Here is a 20830-nt window from a genome sequence, read left to right as displayed (position 1 = left end):
TATGCACTTCCAGGCTTCATGTGACAGGAATGGCATCGCGAGTGATGGTTTCATTGTACTGTATCATTTGGCGATTGATAGATTGATTTGGGCGGGTTTGAGCAAAATATGCGAAATTGTTGTGTGAAATTGAAATTGAGTCGGGCGTGCGTATGCGGCACATAAAGTGTTAGTAAGCCTGTAAGTCCTATGACCGTTTTCTTGCTTACGAGCATTTTATGCTTCCCTGAGCAGTTACATGAAACAGGCAAATGAATGACGAATGACCCAAATTCAAATATCTTGCAGGGACAAGCACATCATAGTGACCCTCCTGATGAAGTGTCTGGCTCTGCTGGGTCAGGGTCGTGACCCCCATCCAGAGGTAAACAGTTGTTTGTTTGTTTGTTTGTTCGTTTACTACATGTATTTCTGGATTTTTTTTCTCAAAAGAATATTAACACAATTTATATAAAAATGAAGTGATGTACAAATAGCCATTGTGAATAGATACACTGTATATACGGCCCATAAGTGTTGTCTGAACTTATTGCATGTAAATTCATCTGTTGATTTCTTAGAGCCATTGTACAATATCATATTAAACAAACTGAATGCATCTTACAATCACAGATCAGCCTCAGCCCCCCCCCCCCACACACACACACACACAAACAGAATGGAGGAGATTACCATTATAAGGCAAGCTTGATTAGGAGGGCGGTTTTCTCGTCAATTCAACAGCAATAATTATGTTTTTTTTTGCACCCCAAGTTCAGAGCAAAAACAGAAAAGTAGATTGAAAAACATCCTTGTAAGAGAGACTTCCAGACAGCACGTCAGCATTGTCGATCGTCAGTGATGTGTGTGAAAGGTGAAATATTTTCAGCGAGCCATTAAAGCAAATATTGGTTGTCAGATAATAATGGATCTCTGATTTGGCAGTGCTGGGAACATTCCGTCTGCTTTCAGAATAGGACTGCTCTATTCATTGGCAGCCTGCCAGTGTTGATATTGTGGACCTGGACTTGTCAGACTCCCCATTGTACAATGCACAACCCTGTCCCCCTCCCACCCCCCACCCCCCCCCCCCTCCCCCCCCTGCTCCACATGCTCACCAGACAGTGGCACATAATGTTTGCATGCAGCCTCGGGTTTCATGCATTGTTAGAGTGTGAAATTCTCACGTGATTGATGTGTACAATGAATATGTGGAAGTGCAAAAAACATGCTAGTGAGTAAACACTTCATTTTTTTTTTCTTCTTTTTTGAAGAGGAGTAGGGTAAAGTAGGGCGGAGTGAAGGGGTCACAGGAGTGACCTGCTTTTGATAGTAACAGCCATTTTGTCTCGAAAGGTTCTAACTGCTGCATTCAAAACATGTTTGCTCTTTACATGCCTATGCACTGTAAGAGGTTTTGACAATATTGTGCTCAGTGCTAAAACGTGTATGTGAAGTGTAATGTCTGTGTTACTGAGTATATGCAAGATTTTATGGAAGAAAGTCAGTGTATTTGGGTTTGATGTCAGCAATATGTCTCCCTTGTAAGATAGCAAAAGCAAAGGTGATTTGTGGGGGTTTTTTTCAGTTGATTGCAATCATCTGTGTGAAAAAAATAGTTGTTTGAAGAAAAAAATACTGTGGAAGTCTACTAGGTGGTTATCACTCTGCTGAGCATACTGTACGAGCTGAAATTTTCGTGGTGGTTTTATTTTCGCGAATTTCGTGAATTGCCTTTGAACCGCGAAAATAACAACACGCGAAAATAACAACGCGCAAATACTTACGTTCAGTTAGACCGTCGCAACCGTGAAATTAACAACACGCGAAAATGTCCTCCAAGTAGCAATTCGCGAAAATATCTGTACGCGAAAATTTCAGCTCGTACAGTACTTCTTCTGCAAAGACAAAAAGCCAGGGTGTGTGTCTGCACACTTTTGACACTACTTGTTGATATCATTACATGTACCTTCACCAAGGAGGTACTGTACCATGTTTTTGTCAGCGTTGGTTTGTATGTTTGTTTGTATGCAAAACAGCTCAAAAAGTTTTGAACGGATTTGGATGAAACTTGTAGGAAAAGTTGATAATGACATAAGGAACAGATTATTAAATTTTGATAGCAATCCGGGAATTCTTATGAATTTTTGAAGGATTTCTTATCTTTTGGCTAATGGGGACAGTGAACTTCGAAGTTCAAGCTGTGTGTTTTGAGGTTTGCAAATACTCAGTATGCACTAAAGCGTTTGCTCTGCTCAAGGCGCTGTGCAGCATGCAGGAAGCTGATGAGTATGCACAAGGCTTCTTTATCATTAGTGGGATTCACACTTATACAGATCTTACGATTTGTATTGTGTTTGTTATCCCACTTTTTTGTAGGACCTATGTGTAAATGTGGCTATAGGGAAATTGGGGGATTTTCAGCATGTGTGTATGGGTGAAAATGACCTACTTGGCAGAAGTCTGAGCTTTCCTAGTGCTTTTGTAGTTATGAATGATCTTATCACTTGTGGCCTTCTATTGCAACAGTAGAAAAATTATGAACATGTCTGGCTAAAGCAGCATAATTTAGTTACTCACAGTCCCTGTAGCCTCAAATTTTTCAGCACCATTGTCTGTCATAGATATTTGCCCTGAATGCGTGATTTGTTGTGATTGGTTCATCAAACAGATTGTGGTCTCGGCCAACTACATCCTTTGTCAGATGTTCATGGACGACAACAAGAAGAAAGGTAAACGTGGCAACACTGGTAGCGATGATGACGTTGGCTCGGATTGGACAGGTAGTTTTTTACTACTTTGAACCTTACTACTTGATGAAAATGACCAACATTGTCAAGATGAAAAAAACAGTGACAAAAATAAAAGGCATATTAAGAATGGAAGACACTGTTTCTGAACTTTCAATGGAAGACAGTTCTAAATCTGCCTGATTTCCGTAATTTTTTTTTTTTGGGGGGGTTTGTTTTGTTATGAAAACATGTATTTGTGAAGAGATTGTGGTGAACTTGTACGAGTGATTGTCATTATGACACATTCTGATGTAGATCAGCCTTGTTTTTATGTTAGAAAATTCTATTGCGCAAAGAAACCCTTTTTTGCAATTCTCTCGATATTTACCCAACATGATTATGATTTGTGATTTCAGTAGTTTTGAATAAAAAAAAAAATGGAGTGAATCATAATATTCTTCAAAATCAATGAATAGAAATAAAGTCTTTGTGATTGTCCCGTCTTGGTTTTTGTTTTATTTTGTTTTGTTTTGTTTTGTTTTGTTTTTGACTGAGCTGAGTTTCTTCAAAATTCCATCTTCTATTGTGTTCCCAGGCGGATCCAGCACAGGAAGCGAAGCAGAAGACGATGACGATGACGACGAGGACGACGACGTAGGGATGACTGGAGAGAAAGACGATGGAAACTACGTCCTGCCTCCCATTGATATCCCCAGCCTCAAGCAGCCGGCCAAAAAGGCGTGGAAGAACCACGGGGATGATGAGCGCAGGAGGTCAGAGGTCAAAATGTTGAATGCCTCCAGAGAGGAGAAAGCCCTGCAGACCTTGGAGTACGTGGTCAGGGTGAGTACTGTATCTGCCAAATATTTTGCGAGGTTTTTAGTTTCGCGAGACGGGTGCTATTCGCGAAATTAAACACACATGAAAATAATGACTCTGATCCCGATATGAATGTGACACACTCGTATACATTTCTCTGTCTAGTATAGTACTCCACAATCGTGAATTTACCCACTCGCGAAATCGTCTGGAAATTTAGACTCGTTAGATATATGGCGTATACACTATATGTTTTGAGGAAAGAGATTGATGAGAATTGGAATTTACATTGTGCGTCATCAAATCCAGGCCCACTTAACCACGTTTGCACCCCTTACACCTTTTTTTTTTAATCACTCGTCATCCTACTTTTACTCTGTGGATTATGGCTTTTTGGATCCTCTTTGTTTCTGATGCTTGCAATTAAATGCCACAGTTCCTTGCTTGAGGGTAGGCAGACTTGACCCCAAAATAGTAATTTTCACTGAGGGCTGCAGTCCCAAAGTGAATAGTAATTTTGGAGGCACCGAGGCCCAAGTTTTAACCAGAAAATGCTGTGATGAGATCCTACAGTAACCATATTAAGCAAGACATGCTTTCACCCTTACTTTATGACATTATTTCACAATTAGTGTACAATGTGGAAAATGTTGCCATAGAAGTACATCATTTTTCACATAGTATACTATGAGGTGTGAAACGTACCAATATTCTAAAATACCAGTAGTTGAAAATACATAAAATCACATGAAGCTCTTTCAACTAATCACTAGAGGATATGATCCAAAATATGATTATATGTATTTGCAGATAAGTGACAACAGGTAAAGGAACCAAACATTCATGCAGTTAAGAAGGCCTATTTGCTGTCATGTTAGAATTTTAAAAAGCTTATTAAGAGCATAATTGAGTGTAGATTTTGAGACAGGGATGTGTACTCCATGTACCACGTAATGTTTAACCCGTTGAGAACGGTTTGATTTTGCTATAACACGCATTTCCCATAGATGCTTGCCCGAGTATACTTGGGACTTGTCATCAGCGGGTTAAAGTTGTTGTCATATATCTTCCTTGAGTACAGGGCCTGGAGGTACTCAAGGCCAAATCATCTGATGGGAAGGCCAGCACCCGCCTACCAGGTTCTCCCACCCAGGCCCCAATCACGATGCTCCTGCCACAACTGTCTCCAGAGAAGACCAGTAAAGCCATACCCATGCCGGACAGACAGGGAAAAGAGCAACGCCCCCCAGAAGTCGGCGGAAAGATAGGCGGAGATGGTAGGGGGCAGTCTTCGTCTCGACAAGGAGAAGAGGAAGAAGAAGAGGATGATCACGGGTGCGAACTTTCAATCGATCCATTTGTGAAACCTCCGCACAGCATGCTGGATGATACTCAGGGGACTAGGCAATCAGAAAGTGATGGGCATCGCAAACAAGGGGAGGGGGAAAGTGCGATTGGAGGTCCTAGTGGGGGCGGTGCAAGTGATGAACCTCGTACTCTCAAGGAAGAGAGGACAGAGGATCAGATAATGATACGCAGTACGCGAACAGTCTGCCAGAGTGAAGCAGATCGCCATGGCGACGGTCAGAGCTTGGATGTTAACGATCCTGCCGGTGGAAAGTGTGGCGTCCTGGTGCCGAGGGTTCCGTCATCGGACAAGGGCAGGGCGGGGGGCGTGGCCTGCGAAAGGGCGGTGGTGAAGGAGAAGTCCTTCCCGCAGGGCTCGTGGCAGGAGACCTCGGGACTGCTTCTCCTGGAGAAGGCGTACGAGGCTTACTGCGTGCTGAGTGAAGTGGCCTGGAGACAGCATCGTCACGGGAAGGCGCTCCTCACAAGCCATCTAGCCATCAAATGTCTTGGTGAGTTGCAGCCATTTACTGTAAAACAAGAAATTTTTGCATGCATGAAACTTTCGTGAATTTTGTGAGTAGCCAAGATTAGCAAAAGTAAAAGCATGCAAAAGTTTTTTTTTTTTTTTTCAAGTTGCATGCCGTAATTTTTTTCTTGTTTTGCAGTAAATCCACTACTTTTCAAACACAAGCTCCTATGTGTTGGGATGTTTAGTTCACACGCAATACAGATAATTTCATATTTTGTCTGCGTTGTAGCCCCACTCCTTATCCCCTTAACTCGTTGAAGACTAGTTCTCAGGCAGGTGTCTATGGGAAATGCGTGTTATTGCAAAATCAGCTCATCCTCAACGGGTTGATTTATGGGGAGGTAATGGGGTATATGCATGTATAATTACATGTATCTCTATTCCTTGTACAAAACCGTACAATATTGGTACTTGAATAACACTTTTACAACAATGTATCACAGCACTTCAGAAAATAATATCAAACACAAATTAAGGGAGGGGAGGGAAAATTACAAATAAAACTAGAATATATATATATATATGATTGATAAATTAATTAGTATTGAAGGAAAAAATAAAAAGGTCTTCAAGGAAGTTTGGAAAACTGCCAGAGATAATGATTCCTCGGTATACCTGTTTGCGATAAAGATATCTTTCTCAATGAAAGCACTGTATACTGCTCTCAGTGCAAAATGTAGGTAAAAGTGCTTCAAAGATCTCTCGCTTACTCCTGAAGTAATCAGCTGTCAGACGATCTGTATTTGTTTCTGCTGTGAACAATGAATTATTTCCCACATGGCTAAAAGTTGAGGCATACCTTTATCTATCAGGAAATTGGCAATGTACCAAGTTCAGAATGCAATGAGTTATGGGTGACATGCATTGTTATATCTATTTGATAGGTGATTCCTTTTAATCAGGCACTTTTACTGCCCTACAAACTTTCAAACATCAGAACACAATGTGTCACATCTTAGCTCAAACTATCCAAGAACCTAGCAGGAGACATTAAATATTGGAGAAAACATGAGGAAAGTAAAATAAGTGAGGAAGAACAAAAATTTCTTAAAGTCGTACAGACTATACTTTCTTTCAAGACATGTCGCATCTTGCTGATATGTTTTGATGAGTGAATTCAAGATGTGTGCATAAAACACAAGATTGCTGGCATGGTTCCAATTGTTTGGATTCATTGACCCCACCGACTAGTAGTAAACCTCAACCCACAGTGGGTCCATACATCTATCAAGACACGGTCTCCCGATACTTTATCTGGCATGGAGCCACCGCCAAAGGTCTGACAGATGTGTACACCTGCTGTCTTGATTCCCACCCAGGCGCGTGTAGCTCCATCCATGACCCAGACGGAAAACTGTGTCAGCTCCTCGCAGTTGCCGGGGACTCCCACCTCCTCCTGACGCACGACCTTGAAAACCAGACCCTCCACCGGCACGACTATGAGAACCTGTCCGAAGTCGACACCGCCATTCTGGAGATAGCTGTTCTCCAGCAGACGTCAGATGGTGATGCGAGCATTAGAGGCATTAGCTTTCTCTTTCTCTCTATATATGACTTTCTGTCTCCCTCTCTCTCTCTCTCTATCTATCTTCTGTCAATCTATCTATCTATCAGTTTATCTCTTTGTCTATCTACCTACTTATATATATATATATATATATATATATATATACTCCTAGATGGGTCATTTGGAAGACATTTCCATTTGTTTTATATGCAAATTTTAAAATACATGTTCAATGGCAATTTACGCAATGGAGACACGAAAATTGTCTCCTTAATGACCAGTTGTCTTCCTAATGAAGACACTTCCCCCCAATATGTCTCCCTAAGGTGCCAACTAGGGATATATATATATATATATATATATGTATATATATATATATATATATATATATATATATATATATATATATATATATAAATAAAAGAGGTGTGAGATAGTCTTGTATATCACTCTTGGGAAAGTTCTATCCAAAACACTAAAGGGGGTATCTCACTGAGCGGCGAACGTTTGCAAACATAGCGAATTTGAGATTCTCCAACTTTTCTGACGAATGTTTGCAAAAAATCAAGGTTCGCTTCTGCCATTAGCAACAATTGCGACTTTTAGCGATGTTTAGCGACAAAATTTCTTTGTGACAAGAAAAACTGCTTGTGACAATAAAAACCGTTTTGCGAACTTTCTTGCAACTGTTAACAAACCCTTTGCTACCCTTTACGAACCCTGGTGAAATCCCAAACGTTTGCCGCTCAGTGAGATACCCCTTTTAGTGATTGTCAATGTGAGCCATCATGTTTTTAGTGAATATTGAGCCATTGTGCTCTGATCAGATGGTGTCGAGTTGTTGATAGTTGCAGACCTGTCCCCTGAATGGGAAGAAAGCTTCTGCTAATTGTCTGTTCATCTTTGAAAAAAAAAAAAATCATGATTTGTTATGGTCTTTTGCAGTACCTAATTGTATCATCATGCTAGACCATTTGGGCACACATGAAATAATAATGATAAGGATATAGGTTCAGATATGATAATGTTTACACTTTGTGGAGGCATTCTTTGCGACTCATCGTCACGATACCTTGATGAAATTGAAGTCCTTGAAGCCAAAGATACTTGCAAGTAGGGTAAATTAGCAGAAGAAAAAATGAGAGAAATTGTAATTGTGCAGAAATGGAAATTTGGTATCTGAACTGTCTCCTATAATGTCCAAAGTTCAAAGTCTATGTAAGAATACTATGCATTTTGAAGCTTTTTAAGTTTTTTGAAGCATTTGACTGATTTATTTGTCTATTCATTTTGTTTATTATTGTTATTATCATTATCATTATTATTATTATTATTATTATTATCATTATCATTATCATTATTATTATTATTATCATTATTATTATTATTATTATTTAGTATTATCATTATTATTATTATCATTATCATTATAATTATTATCATTATTATTATTATTATCATTATTATTATTATTATTATCATTATTATTATTATCATTATCATTATTATTATTATTTGCATGAAGCCACTGTGCTTGATCTCTGGTGCATATAACTGCATCTCAACTTCAAGCCAACTTCCCCATGATTTTCCAACATGCAACAAGCTTTTTAACCTGTTGAGGGATAGTCCCAGGTATACTCGGGCAAGTGTCTATGGGAAGTACGTGTTGTAGCAAAATCAAACTGTCCTCACCGAGTTAATGAAGTGGAGTGAAAGCATTCATCAGTAGAAAGCACAAAGTCTGCCATGCCAAAGTAAGGAAGAAATCAGCGGTCGTATTTGACCGCACAACCCCCTCCCCTTCTTTCTTGTCATGTATGTTCGTTCTGTCTGGGAAGTTCCCTGTGACTTTCACGATCATGGATGTCATATTTATTTGCTTTTGGGCATCCATGTCTACCTTCAACATCCAGTGGGAAAGTACGAGCGAGTCACAGAAATGCAGAGTGAGACGGAGGACTGCCTGGAGGCCAGCATCAGATGCTACAAGGCGTGTCTGGAGGAGGCCTCCAAGAAGGGCAAGGCCTTCAGGAAGAACGTCAGCCAGAAGCTGGGCAACGCCTGCAACGAGCTGGGCGTCTTCTTCATGAATACTGCAGCCAACGTGGCGCCAAAGGATGGTAAGTGTTCTCTTGGGAGGACTGGCTGTTATGCTTCTTTTTTTTTTTAACTTTTGTTCTGCAGCTGATGGGATTGAAACTTGGCGGTGAGACGTAGGTTTCTTTCCTCTCTGTAGTTGACTAGGATGCTGATATCTGGATCCTGTGTCATAAAACTTGTTATTAGTAACAACTGCCACATTTCTTTGACAAATTTGCTCTCAGCCAATCAGATGCTAGGATTTCAATAGCTTATATCAACTATAGTAACTTGTTATTGATAACAAGTTTTATGAAACGGAGATGAATTTTATGAAAACGGTGATGATGAAATGATACCAGCTTTAATCAATGCACTTGGAAGACCCTGTAGTGTTCTTAAATCCTCTTCTATAAACATGTTACAAAGTTTCTTTCTTCACTTTCAATCTTTCAATTTTTCTGTGACTAGACTCCCTCCCCAGCCTTTTCCAGCAGGAGCTGTGGAAGGAGAGCTACATGTATTTCGACGCCGGGATCAAGACTTTTGAGGAGGTGGCAGACACGACCAATGTGGCCCTCCTGAACAGCAACATGGGCCGGCTGATGAGACTGTGTGCCCAGAGTTATGGGGCCGGTGGCAGCATGGGTCCCAAGGGGGAATTCAGCAACCAGGAGAAGCATTATTATGTCAAGGTAAAAACAAGTTAATGATTTAGAATAAGGGCATTTGTGTATGTGTGTTTGTGTGTTTAGACTCTTTGATAACCTTCTTAACGTAATGCTATGTTGGATGTGCAGATTAGAGTTTGTTTGTTTTTTTACCAATTGATTTTGTGCTGTGAGATTGACCTCATTTTTTGCTTGCAGGAAAAATTTATCAAACACTTCAAATATTTAAACTGATCTTTGATTTGTTGTGCAGAGTTTGCTGTGTATTTTGTTTAAGGTTTTTCATTTTGCAAGATCTAGTAATCAGCCTTGCAAAATCAGAGATGTGTTTAAGTTTCTCGTGCAGTATATTCTATGAAAGCATGAATTATACTTTTGCCCTGATGTAGAAAATTTGTTTGATATGATTATCACCAGATCATTGTATGCATTAGATATCAGAGAGCATGGTTTAAAATTACCAATGACAAAAGCGGAAAGGAAAATTTGCAGGCATTGTAATAATATTCCCAAGTCAAAGATAACCAGTGTAAAGGCATCAAGCTCGTGAGTTTTTCTCTAAAACCTGTAATGATGATTAAAACTCTTTAAAAATGTCCATATAATATGTGGGAGTTGAGCAACTGGAAAGTAACTGGAGTGTTCAAGGTTTGCTTTTTGGAACAACCAAATAGACGAAAATAGAACACAGAGATTAGGAAAGTAACATCAAGCCACTCAAAACTTTATCTCCGGTCTGATGCATCCCAGGCGGCTGATTGCTACACAAGGGCGCTGCAGATGTTGGGTAGCAAGCGCGGCCAGGCCCTCCTGCACGAATCCATCACCTGGGAGCTCTGCACGACATACTTCAACATGGCTTGTCTTCTGCAGGACCATCCCCCGATATCTACGCAGTCTTTGGCAGAGGTATACGAATGCTTGTCTCCGTGACTTCCGGTCTCTTTAAGCTGTACTGTGCTTTTGTTCAGCAATTGGCAGGCGTGCTGGAGATTGCCTTCTGTGCAGATAATCCTAAAAATAGCTCTTAATTAATAGAGATTACCTAATCCACCCAATCCACCTAATCCACCTTGTGTTGTCATGGCATTCCTTTTGGACTGAGGCACACTGCTACACCTGAGCAAGTTTGGTAACTTTACACCTGAGTCAAATTTGGATGGGTTACTGCATGCTGATTAAAAAACTTGGCAAGTGCCTTGGTGCATACAGGGTTAAGACGGACTCTGTCTCAATACTATAAAAGCTGTTATCTTCATGTACAGATAAGGAGGAGGAGGTCTCTCTAGAGGTCACAGACATTTTCTCAAGATGTTGTTTTTTGTTCTCTCTTAACATTCAAGGACCTTTATGGTATACATGGAAAGAACACCCTGGTTTGACAATTTTGTCTCATTTAGGCAAAACTGGAGATCCATAAGAAAAATGTGTTTTTGTGTATAATGTAGAGGACAGAGGAGAACCTTTGTCAGCGATTGTGTTTACTCCTATGCAATTATCAGCGTATTTACAATTGAATCTTTGGGGAACATTTGTGTATGGATTGTCTTCTTACATTTCTGCAGCAGTCATCACCTGTAGCTTACCTGGTAATGATACAAGTGTACACAGTGGACTCCCGTTATAACGAAATCCTTGGGACCGGCAATTTTCTTTCGTTATATAATCGAACAAATAAACACTAAAAAACATAGAAGTAATGTTGCGACCTGAATTTTTATTTTGTTGTAATTGGAATTTTGTTATAACCGTGTTCGTTATAATGGGAGTGCACTGTACTGTAAACATTCGCAGCATGAAACTGAAATGAAACTTTCGTGAGAAAATCATGAAACTTTTGCTAATCACCACTGCATTTAGTATGTTGTGTAGACAAACACTTTCTCGTGCATTTTACTCTCATGAGATTTGGCTCCTCGCAAACTTAATGAAAGTTTCATGCACTCAAAAATATCTGGTTTTATAGTGTACCAAGTAATCGTGAGGCAAATTTTGATACTGGAAATACCTTAACAAAGAACAGAACGGGTACGAAAGACTTCATCTTCTCTTATGACTCACTACTGAAGAGATTCTTGAAGTATAGATCAATTCACTCAGTGCAACAATCCTACTGATGCAGTGCCATTGTGGCAGCTTTTTTTTTATGCCTCCGGCTACGAAGTGGCCAGAGGCGTTATGTTTTTGGGTCGTCCGTCCGTCCGTACGTCCGTCTCGTTTTGTTTTTGTCGATATCTCAAGAACTGTGAGGTGGTTTTGCATCAAACTTGGTATGAGGGTATATCCTGGGGGGATAATACTTTGTTTTGATTTTAGAGTCACGGGGTCAAAGGTCAAAGGTCACAGGTTATTTTGTGAAAAAAAGGTTGAAATTTCATGTTTTTCTCCATATCTCGCAAATGGTTCGAGGTATCTTCATGGAACTTAGTATATATGCATGTACCGATGGGCAGTGATTATCTAGGGAAGTTGGGGGTCATGGGTCAAAGGTCAAGGTCAACTCCTGAAAATATCACTACTTTCCTTATATTTATGCAATCCCTGAAGGATTTTTAAAAAAACTTGATGTATGCATGTATAACCAAATATATATTCTGTGGGAAGTTTCTTGCCAAAAGGTCAAAGGTCAAAGGTCAAGTGAAAGTGCTAAATTGCACTTCTTCCTCCATATCTCGAAAGTAACTCAAGGTATTATCATGAAACTTACATATTTATGCATGTTCTACCTAACAGTGATTCTCTTTGGAACTGTGAGGTCAAAGGTCAAAGGCCAGGTTTAGATAATACTATTTTACCATTTCATACTGAAATTATACTTTTTCTCAATACCTTGAAAATTACTCAATGCATAAACTTATAAAAGGGTCAAAAGTCAAGTGAAAATCATCAGTTCCCCCAAATACCTGCACTCTGACGTTTTAATCATTCATCCAATTGAACCTAGTTCTAGGAAAGTGAACATTCAGCACATTTGTGGCAAACCTGTCATTTTAATATTTTGCCAATTGTGTAAAACTGTCATCAAACATTGTCAAGACATTGTACTATAGACCTATTAGGAGAACCATGCATTATGGCGGAGGCATACACCAGTCGCTGTAGCGACATTTCTAGTTCTTTAATTCTTCTTCTTTTCATATGTCTGTTTTTTCACCATATCTCCCTTTTTTACACATATACATCTTAGATTGAGAAGGTGGTTCTGGAGGGTATGAGTAAAGCACTGGCGTTGTGTGACACAGAGAAGATGCCAACCAGTCGGCAGCCTCTCTACCAGTACAGGGCGGCCACCATCCATCATCGCCTGGCCTCAATGTACCACAACTCTAACAGAAGTCAGGTGAGTGACGAGAGTGTTAATACCAGGGATCATGATGATGGTGGTGATAATGATGATGGTGACGATGATAATGGTGAAGATAATGATGATGATAATGGTGATGATGGTGACGATGATGACAATGATGATGATGATGATGATGATATTGATGATGGTAATAAGGATGATGTTGATGATAATGATGATTACCAGGTATGATGATGTGAGTCTTCTCAAAGTCAATGTTTTTTACTTGCCTGGATATAGATTGTCAACTTATATTCCCTTGATCAATTTATGATTAAAACGTCATGTGACTTGCAAATGAACCTATGTTATATGTACATGAAAGTATGATGTGTGGCCATATTCTGTGCAAGTTTGCCATCCCTGCATACTGAAAGCCATTGACACACCCAGCACAACAATCTGTAGCAGTCACAGTTGACAGTGAGTTTTGCAACCTAAATACGAACTTATTGTTATAATTTTTTTAAGGGAATTCAAAGTCTCACAAGATGTATTGTGTCAAGAAGTCATGATGTCATCCCATGTCTCATATTAGGGAGCTTTAGATTTTCGCGACCTGGACGTTCATAGGAAGAAAAGCTTATTCAGCATGAGCAAAATTGCTACAAAATTAATCTATTTATAGCTCGTGTCAGTTGAGTTTTCTGGACGTGTTCTAAGCTATTTTTGCATCCGCGTAATTCACAATGCAGAGGCACCGATCATATTAGGGTGCCATTTTACCTTCATAGTTTGCATCTCTGTGTAATCTAAAGCTACTTTTCAACACGATGTCATGAGAGAGGAGAACGTCCAACACAAATGTCGTCTCAAACGTCCGCATCACAAATCTAAAGCTATCTATTTGGATTATGTTCTGTGTTCCTTTTGCCACTTGAACAGTCTTCCCAGAAGAAAGAGAAGCACACACGATCCCTCTCAGAGCTGCACTACACCAAGGCGGTCAAGCTGTTCAAGGAGCTTGACCGGCCGGTGGAGCTCCTACGGGTGGAGCTGGAGAGAGTGGCCCTGCTGGAGCACCAGCTGGAAGGTGAGAACCGATCGCTTGCAACATGCCTACGGCAAGATGCTAGACTTATGCTCCAGATGACCTTAATGAATGGAGTAAAATGAAAGAACAGATGTTGCAGAAGTTTCATCAAGATCAGGGGCCCGTTGCATAAAAGTTACAATTATGGTAACTTTGTCATACAATGGTAACTACCATGGTAAGAATACTCAACAGCCAATCAAAATCAAGAATTCCATGGAAGTTACCACTGGATGGCAAAGTTACCATAATTGTAACTTTTATGCAATGGGCCCCAGATGTAGAAATCACCTTAAGAATATTAAAGCTGTGCATGTGTTTTAATGATATACTTATATTGGTCACACTCACATATCAAATTTAGATATGAGGATGCTTTTCTCATTTCATAAGTATCCTAGTGACATGCGCCTAAATCTTCACCAAATTTCCTCTTATCTTAACCCGTTGAGGACGAGTCCCGAGTATACTCGGCAGGTGTCTATGGAAAATGCTTGTTGTAGGAAAATCAGTCCGTTCTCAACGGGTTAAACTCAACTAAAGAAGACCAAATTCTACCCATGGCATCTGATCATTGTAGAGTTGTGCCTTAGTTGACAAGGATGACTTTTAAACAGAGCATGTTGAAAGTTGCCAAATTAAACTTGTCTAACAAAATTTTATCAGTGTTTTCATTGCGTAAGTAAAGAAGAGTCAGGGAGTTGTAATACAATGACATCATAGCTCACCAATGCCATGTCATCTACAATGTCTCAAAATCAAGTTTATGCATTCCCATCTCTACTTTAGGAAATTGTAGTGTTATTTATTTCCCCCTTCCAGGTCAAACAGGAGCAGCAACACGTTTTAAGACACTAGAGGGCGCCCTAGCCATCCTGCTAGGCTGTAGGCAAGTCATGCCTCAGCTGGAGAAAATGAGTTTTTACATTGTGCCCTCGTCCACGCCTTCAACACCAACCACGACAAAGCTGGACCAGGGCGCTGCAAAGCAAGCGGAGTCTCCTGCCCAACGGTCACCAGGGATGAGCGGGCCAAAATGTGTCGTTGCCGCAGCAGCGGCCCCTGCGAGCGAAGTCACGTCGGACCCAGGGGTGGGAAGAACAGTGGGAGACGTCACCACCGCTGAGGTTGAAGACGGAGAACGCAGCCCTGGAGGGGAAGGAGAGGGAGCGGGACAAGAGGTGGGAGATGGTGGAGCGAGGAAGGAAGGCGGTAGGGTCGGGAATGCGCCCCAAGGAAGCACCCTACCTCCTGTCAAACCATCCACTGAGCAAGATGATAAAGTGAAGGGGACAGAGAAGGAAAGATCCAAGTTGGGAGATCAGGTAGTTGATCCGAGTGATGCGGACTGCTGTAAAGAGCAGCATGAAGATTCGAAAGTGAAAGTCTCGGGAAAGGAAGAGGGACATGAACCTCAATTGGAGAAGGAGAAGAAAGAGGAGGGGGAGGAGAAGAAACGTGAGGAGAAGGAGGAGGAAGAGGAGGAGGAGGATGATAATGTGGAAGGCAGCAAGTCTGAGATGGAGGAGGTGAAGAGACTCCTGGCCATTTTTGAATCTCGTCTCCAGTTTGTCCTTCTCCAACTTGTGAAACTCTCAAGCAGTGGGAAAAAAAGGTCAGTTTGTTTCATAAAATGTCCTTACACTCTGTATGGCACGCATATCGCAAGCATAATATTTGGGGAATTAGGACCTGTTAGACAATTTTGTGTGTGGTGGTATTTGCTGAATTTGCTGTTTAGAACCATGATGACAAAAAATGAGACGTAAATATTGTCTTTTCTTACAAGAAATCATAATGAGTTCCCACCATGTTAGGTGACATACACAGCATTTGTGATATGAGAAGCAATATTTTGGTGTGAAAATAAAAATTTTTTGAAACATACTACAGGCACAGCATCCAGTTAGAAATTTTTGAGGTATATACAAAGTGTGTCTGGTGTCCCAAAGCCTCTAAGCTTGTCTTTACTCTCTTGACTGATTTCATGACCAAATTTGGGTATCCTTGTTTGCCAGATCTCAGCAGATGCTATCAACCTACAAAGACATGTACGTGGTGTCCCTGGGCAAGTCTTCGACCTCGGAGGATCAGCTCAGTCTGAGTTCCCGATTGGAGGACATATCTCGCCTGTCACCTTGACAACCGTAACCTTGCCAACTGCGGCAGACAGCGGAGAGTAGTACGATGTAGTTTCTGAATAAGTGGTGCTAACTGTGATGAAAAAGGAGAAAAATGTGCTTTACTGTGTAGTGTGTGCATCTGTGTGTGCTTTGTCCAGTCAGGCTGAATGCACAGATTTGCCCTTTGGTGGGACTATGAAAGCTCTTTGATTTTGTAGTTCCCATAAGAGAGTAATAAGAAAAATAATTACTTTTGTTCTAATGTACATGTGTACATGGAATCTGACTTTTAAAAAAAAAAACGATAACAGTGAATGACTGAGCAGTGTGTTTGTCGACAGGCATGATAAAGATAGAAGCTACATTTGTGTTCTCTTAAAGCCAAAAGCTACACAGGTAGCATTCCTCAGGAATTTCACCTATATACATGGATGAGAGTACATCGGTGAATTTGACCCTTTTTTTTTTTTTTTGGTCTTTAGATTTGCTTGTCCTTTATTGGCTATGCATAGATTATCCCACCTTCTAGTTTGTAAGCTAATTTATATTCCTGTAAAGTCTTTTCTACTTGTATGATTTCACTGCCTAATTTTTCTGATTGCTGATCATATTGGAGCAGATCAAAAGATACTTAAGTTGCCAGATATTACACGATATTGTATGGGTGTATTGTATGGGTGTTGTATTGCATCTTAGTAGGTTACAACATTTACTCCAAATGATAAATACCTCTATTAAAGGACACATAACCATGTCATCATCACCAACTCTTGTATTTCATTGTTAAATCATAAAGGAAATAATATCCTCATTGAGAGATTCTTGGGACCAGGGTATGTTATAGTCATTAAGTTATCTGAATATAAAAATAATTCACATTATCTTACCAGTTGTCAAAAGCAATCAACGACTTGGGATTTTGTATTACAGAGACTAAAAATATAGTTTGTTGTATTGGGCATTTTATTGTATCAGGGCTCTATTGCATATAAAGATGCAAGCAATCAAACATAAGCCAGAAAGCCAACCAATCAGAATTGAGTATTCAGAGACTTACGTTTGATTCTCTGACTTATGTTTTGATCTCAACTTTTACACGACAGAGCCGTGCCCCTAATTGTGTGCCTCCCGTGCATCATGCCCTATGCAGTTCTGATGCCGAGAATGGACAGCAGAATGGAATGAAAGAAGTGGGGGGAGGGGGTATTGACTACTGCAGCTTCAAAGGGATAGTATAGTTTTGGTTAAGACAGAGATTCAGGTGAGATGATTAGAAACCTCTCATATGAAATATTAAAGAGCATACAATTCTAAGATGAATTAAAGGCTTTATATATTTACCTAAAACAATAAATATCTCTGTTAGCCTCAACCATGTCATGATCACCAACTCTTGTATTTCATTGTCAATTCCTAAAGGAAATCACATCCTCATTGAGATATTCTTGGGACCAGGGTATGCTGTGGTCATTAGGTTTCATGTATATACAAAATAATGTAAATTATCATACCAGTTGTAAAGAGCAATCAAAGACTTGGGATTTTGTATTACAGAGAGTGAAAAAAAAAATTGTTATATTGGGCATTTTTGTTACTGTAAAAGTGGATGTTTTTGTGTGAGTAATATTTTGCGCTTGGCTGGGTAAGATGAGTTTCGCATGTTTTAAATTCCGCGGAATCTAGACACAAATAACTGAGACATATAGCAAGCAAATGTAATTTCGTGCTGGCTTGTGGTTGCGCAAGATGGGCGAAAATTTCAACACCGTAAAAATGTTCATCTTAATAGTATATCAGGTCCCTAATTGTGTCCTCCCCCCCCCCCACCCGCATCACGCCCTGTCTACAGTTCTGATGCCACGAATGAACAGCTGAATGAAATGAAAAGGGGGGGGGGGGGGAGCTGTCATTCCTTAGTGACTACTTGTACTGTTATAGTTCTGATTTATCCTGTACATGGTATAGAATTTTTGTTTGTTTGTTTGTTTGTTTGAGAACTCGTCTCGTGAGTTCCAGTGCCCTCACCATTCTTATATCAATTCAAAATTTCAATGCTAGGAAAGAAAGCAGGAAGTATAGAATGATGCAAAATCAGAAATGGAAGCACAGTAGTGGATATTGTATAAGACGGGTAAAAAAGGACATGCATCATTTAGTTATTTAAATGAAATCAGAAAATTGACTGAGCAACAATGTCTAAAATAGGCAGCAATATGCATCAATGATGTGCAGTGCTGGAATAAATGCCCTTCTCTGTTTGCAAGAAAGCAGTGCATTTCAAAGGATAATGCTGTTTTGTTTGCCTGTTTTGTATGTGGATAAAGTTCAGGTCGGTGGGCCTTGGGGAATGAGTCTGGGCAAGATCAAGTCAATGAGAGTGTATCCCGTTCTTTGTGAGAAGTGATGTAGGAGGTTTTCTGTGTGATTGTTTGTTTGTTTGTTTGTTTGTTTAGAGTACCTGCGTGAACTTCAGCTTGCTCATACGTGATCGGTTATCCATGTGTATGTCCCGTCTGTGGGAAAGAGTGCTCTAACTACAATGTATTACATGCACTTTAAAGGGAACAGAGTGGTGAACTTTCATTCTACAGTGACTCAGCTGGCACCTTTGTTGAGTCGTGAACCAGGGATATCTTGTACAACAGACACACATCCCAACAGACCCATTGCCCTACCCACTTGCATTATAAAGCAATGTGTACAACTGTGATGCAAAGTAGGGGTTGTGCTTGTCAGTTTATGAAAAAAAAAAATACAAAGGATTCTTGCTTCCAGTAAGGATTTTTCCACTTACTTCTGGAAAGAAGAAATGTTAAGAAATCTTCAGTGAGTATAAGTACATTCATACAGTATTGCAGTGTATTGATGTTGCTACCAAGATAATGATATAGTTAGAATTTAAAGTGCGATGGCTCTTGCTATCAAGAAATTCAAAGGTGCAGTGAAAATTATCAAGATTTTTTTTTTTTTAAAGAAGCAGGTAAAACAGCATGAATCGTTTGTTGGAGAACTGCATTTCAAAGCAACTGCCCTACACACACAAATGCATTGTACATGTCCCCCCACCCCCACCCCCGAGAGATTTTGATCTAACTGGTATTTCAAGCAAGCCAGGGTTTTATTATTGCCTGATACATCCTATGTGTGCATGCTTCCGTTTGAAGTATGCAATTTCCTGTTTGCCGTTAGAGTAGTCGGCAAACGTTACCAAATGGCAGAGAGTTGGTCACATGATGTTCAAAGATCACATGTTTCCTGCAGAGAGCCACTGCACAATTAAACATTTTCATAGGTGTTTGTTATTTATTTATTTGTTGTTGTCTTTGATTACTGGTTCAAATGTCAGAAATCTGGGCTGACAAAGAGTCTTTTTCTTTTTCTTTGAGGTCCTTAGACAGTGGTTACATTATTTTTTGCCCTGGCAAAAAAAAAGAAGAAGAAAGGAGTGGGGTGTTGGGTCCACTATTTACTTTGCTTGTCTGTCCATCCACACACCCCAAATCACATCATCACAATACCAAAGACAAATGAACAAATGAAAAAGATAAACAAACAAACAAACAATAATCTTTGGTTGATTTACTTGATACTTTGCTGAGGTAAGCTACAGACCATTTGGTGTACAATGTAGATAGGCTAATGAAAATTTAGACAAAATCTCTCACAATCCAAGGTCACTGAACTTTGGCCCACCACATATTTTCCATTTATGACTGCTTTCAAGAACTTTGAATGAAAGAATGATTAGCAGAAAGAGTAGACCATTCCCATTAGTTCCCAAATAGTTCTCGTACAATGGATATAAATATGCAAATGAGTGAGCTAACCATGTCATACCCTAACAATTTTTCATTGATCGTGTACAAAAAAAAAAAAAAAAAAATGACGAAAATGCAATGTTTCTGTCGTTGAAGTCTGAAACATGACATTATTCCTGGTTGAATAACTTCAGAATAGTGATCATTTAGATATACGAGGATTTGAGCCTTGGGCATAATTGCGTTTGAATGAAAAACTGGAAATTTCAAAATGTTATGTACAAACTATACGGTAAGTTGTGAGGGAATGACTGCTCACTTTGCCATTTGCATATTCATATTGACTGTTCAAGAACTGTTTCCCCCCGAAATAGCGAAACTTCCAAATGTCATAACTTCCTCGTTTTACATCTGATTTCGATCAAATTTATAGCGTTGAACTCGTAATATTTTACTCTTTCTCAGAGTAACTTATATTTGGACAGGATTTCCCCCTTAATTTCAATTCTATAAATGCGAAAGCTCCCTCGTGTGTAAGGGGGTCATCCCCCTCAACCCGCTTTGGAAGTTTCTCACTCCTCGCATTTTTGTGTAGTAGGACCTTGCGCAGCTGAAACATTGTGAAGCTTGTGATGTCATAATAGTTCGCTTCATTTATGCATTACTAGTTGTACGAGGAGGAAAAAAAAACTGACTGAATGGTAGCCTTTACTGTAAGCCTAAACCGCAACCTTGCAGTAATGCTATTACAGTGTCAACGGTAATGGAGACCACACATTATTATTATTATTTTTGTTGTTGTTGTTGTTGTTGTTGTTGTTGTTGTTGTTGTTACTGTTATTATTATTATTATCATTCATTTGGCTTTCAATCACAAATATCAGTATTACATAATACAAAA

General features: G+C 39.8%; 1 protein-coding gene across 1 annotated transcript in view; it reads left to right on the top strand.

Annotated features, from left to right (window-relative positions):
- The window catches only part of LOC140235329 (erythroid differentiation-related factor 1-like), a 71811-nt gene extending 55216 nt beyond the window's left edge, over positions 1-16595 (top strand). The window contains exons 11-22 of the mRNA XM_072315354.1: positions 289-364; positions 2651-2762; positions 3307-3554; positions 4612-5389; positions 6729-6914; positions 8833-9039; positions 9470-9693; positions 10420-10578; positions 12857-13009; positions 13901-14048; positions 14871-15663; positions 16067-16595. Coding sequence (XP_072171455.1) covers positions 289-364; positions 2651-2762; positions 3307-3554; positions 4612-5389; positions 6729-6914; positions 8833-9039; positions 9470-9693; positions 10420-10578; positions 12857-13009; positions 13901-14048; positions 14871-15663; positions 16067-16190 — 3208 coding nt within the window. The 3' untranslated portion in view covers positions 16191-16595. The remainder of the gene's footprint in view (positions 1-288; positions 365-2650; positions 2763-3306; positions 3555-4611; positions 5390-6728; positions 6915-8832; positions 9040-9469; positions 9694-10419; positions 10579-12856; positions 13010-13900; positions 14049-14870; positions 15664-16066) is intronic.
- The last annotated feature ends 4235 nt before the right edge of the window (positions 16596-20830 follow it).

The sequence above is a fragment of the Diadema setosum genome, chromosome 11 (genome assembly GCF_964275005.1).
Source record: "Diadema setosum chromosome 11, eeDiaSeto1, whole genome shotgun sequence".
Classification (NCBI taxonomy): Eukaryota; Metazoa; Echinodermata; class Echinoidea; order Diadematoida; family Diadematidae; genus Diadema; species Diadema setosum.
The sequence above is the reverse complement of the archived record's forward strand: the minus strand, read 5'-3'. Positions and strand labels throughout refer to the sequence as shown.